General features: G+C 50.5%; 1 protein-coding gene across 1 annotated transcript; it reads left to right on the forward strand.

Moving 5' to 3' along the window:
- Positions 1 to 759: 759 nt before the first annotated feature.
- Pmar_PMAR026770 (conserved hypothetical protein) lies at positions 760 to 1,351 on the forward strand (the record flags this gene model as incomplete). Its single annotated transcript, XM_002785158.1, has 4 exons — positions 760 to 894; positions 1,018 to 1,137; positions 1,186 to 1,314; positions 1,346 to 1,351. 4 exons carry the CDS (start codon positions 760 to 762, stop codon positions 1,349 to 1,351), a joined length of 390 nt encoding a protein of 129 aa, XP_002785204.1.
- Between the last annotated feature and the right edge of the window lie 12 nt (positions 1,352 to 1,363).

Consider the following 1,363-nt stretch of genomic DNA (forward strand, 5'->3'; position numbering starts at 1 on the left):
GCCGGTTTGGTAATGGTGGATGAGCCCGCGCGGGCGTCTCCGGGGACTTGGCATTGGTTGGTGTTGTTGATCGCGGCATTCACATTGTCGGTTACGGAGGAGGAACGTGGGCGGGTGAAGTCGCTGATCTTGTCAATAGGAGAAGCATTGGCGCTGGAGCCTGCTATAGAGGCTAGTCGTCTCTCGAACTCCGCCCTATGGTGCTCTCTACTGCTCTGTCTCCAATTCATGGGCTCACATTGGCATGGTGACGCGGACGTCGATGGGATCGTGAAGGCTCACTGTGCTGAATACGCGGTCAGTGCGGCAGAGGAACCTTGGGCCTCTGCTGTGGAGACGGATATTTTCAGCAAGAGCATGCAGCCTGCTAAGCTCAGTAGGAATCCTAGCGCTACTATGGCGAGTCGACTTGTTGAAATTTGTCTACACATCTCTACGAAGCCTAGGGCTCGTGGTGTGTTATCGATTCCGAAAGAAGTTAATCTGAAGAAAACCTATGAGCCGACGGTTAAGAACCAGTTAGAGAATAGTAATGGTAAGAAGACTGCAAGCGACCAACAAGAAAATCTTGGACGGTCGAGACCAGTCCTCGACCAGAGTTCCTCAGGGAGTGGACGCCGTGCTGATAGATGGGTGAGCTGGGGAAGGGTCGTACATACCACAACGCATTTGCTCTTATGCCAGGGAAACCTGTTGTTGGGAGACTCTGTGGATAGAAACACTGCGAGGGTGCGCTGTCACGCTCACGGTAGAGATGAGATGGCGTCAAAGGCGGATTATAAACCGCTTGTGCTGATCGATGGGCCTAATGTGGCTAACAGACATGGTGGACAGCAGTTCACATGTAAAGGGTTGCAGATATGCGTCGACTATTACGTTTCTAGAGGCCATGAGGTGAGCCTACAGCCAATCACCTGTTGAGGTAACATCAGACTTCTTGTTTCTCCGCAGGTTTTGGTATTCCTTCCGGACTATCTGGTCAATCGCAATGAGCTATTTAAGCTTCGTAATGCACAGAAGATGAGAGTTCAAACGATGCACGGCATCAAGGCGGCGCCAACCCACATACCAGTAGATAACATCGGTGTTCTACTTAAGCTACAGACTCAGGGACGACTGGCACTGACCCCGTCTAAGGTGAGATCTCTCTCGCGTGCTCAGAGCTCAGAAAGTTTTTTATTTCAGGATTATGATGATTCCTATTGTCTACAGTATGCTCATAAGAAGGATGCTGTTATAGTCTCCAACGATATGTATCGCGATTGGGTGAAGAAGCAACCTTCGTGGAAGAAGGCGAGTCGATTCAGTGGCTGCGTACGCACGTTGTCAGCTATACTTTCGTTAGGGATGAGTTCATGCCCAA

The sequence above is a fragment of the Perkinsus marinus genome (assembly GCF_000006405.1).
Source record: "Perkinsus marinus ATCC 50983 genomic scaffold scf_1104296933674, whole genome shotgun sequence".
Taxonomy (NCBI): domain Eukaryota; phylum Perkinsozoa; order Perkinsida; family Perkinsidae; genus Perkinsus; species Perkinsus marinus.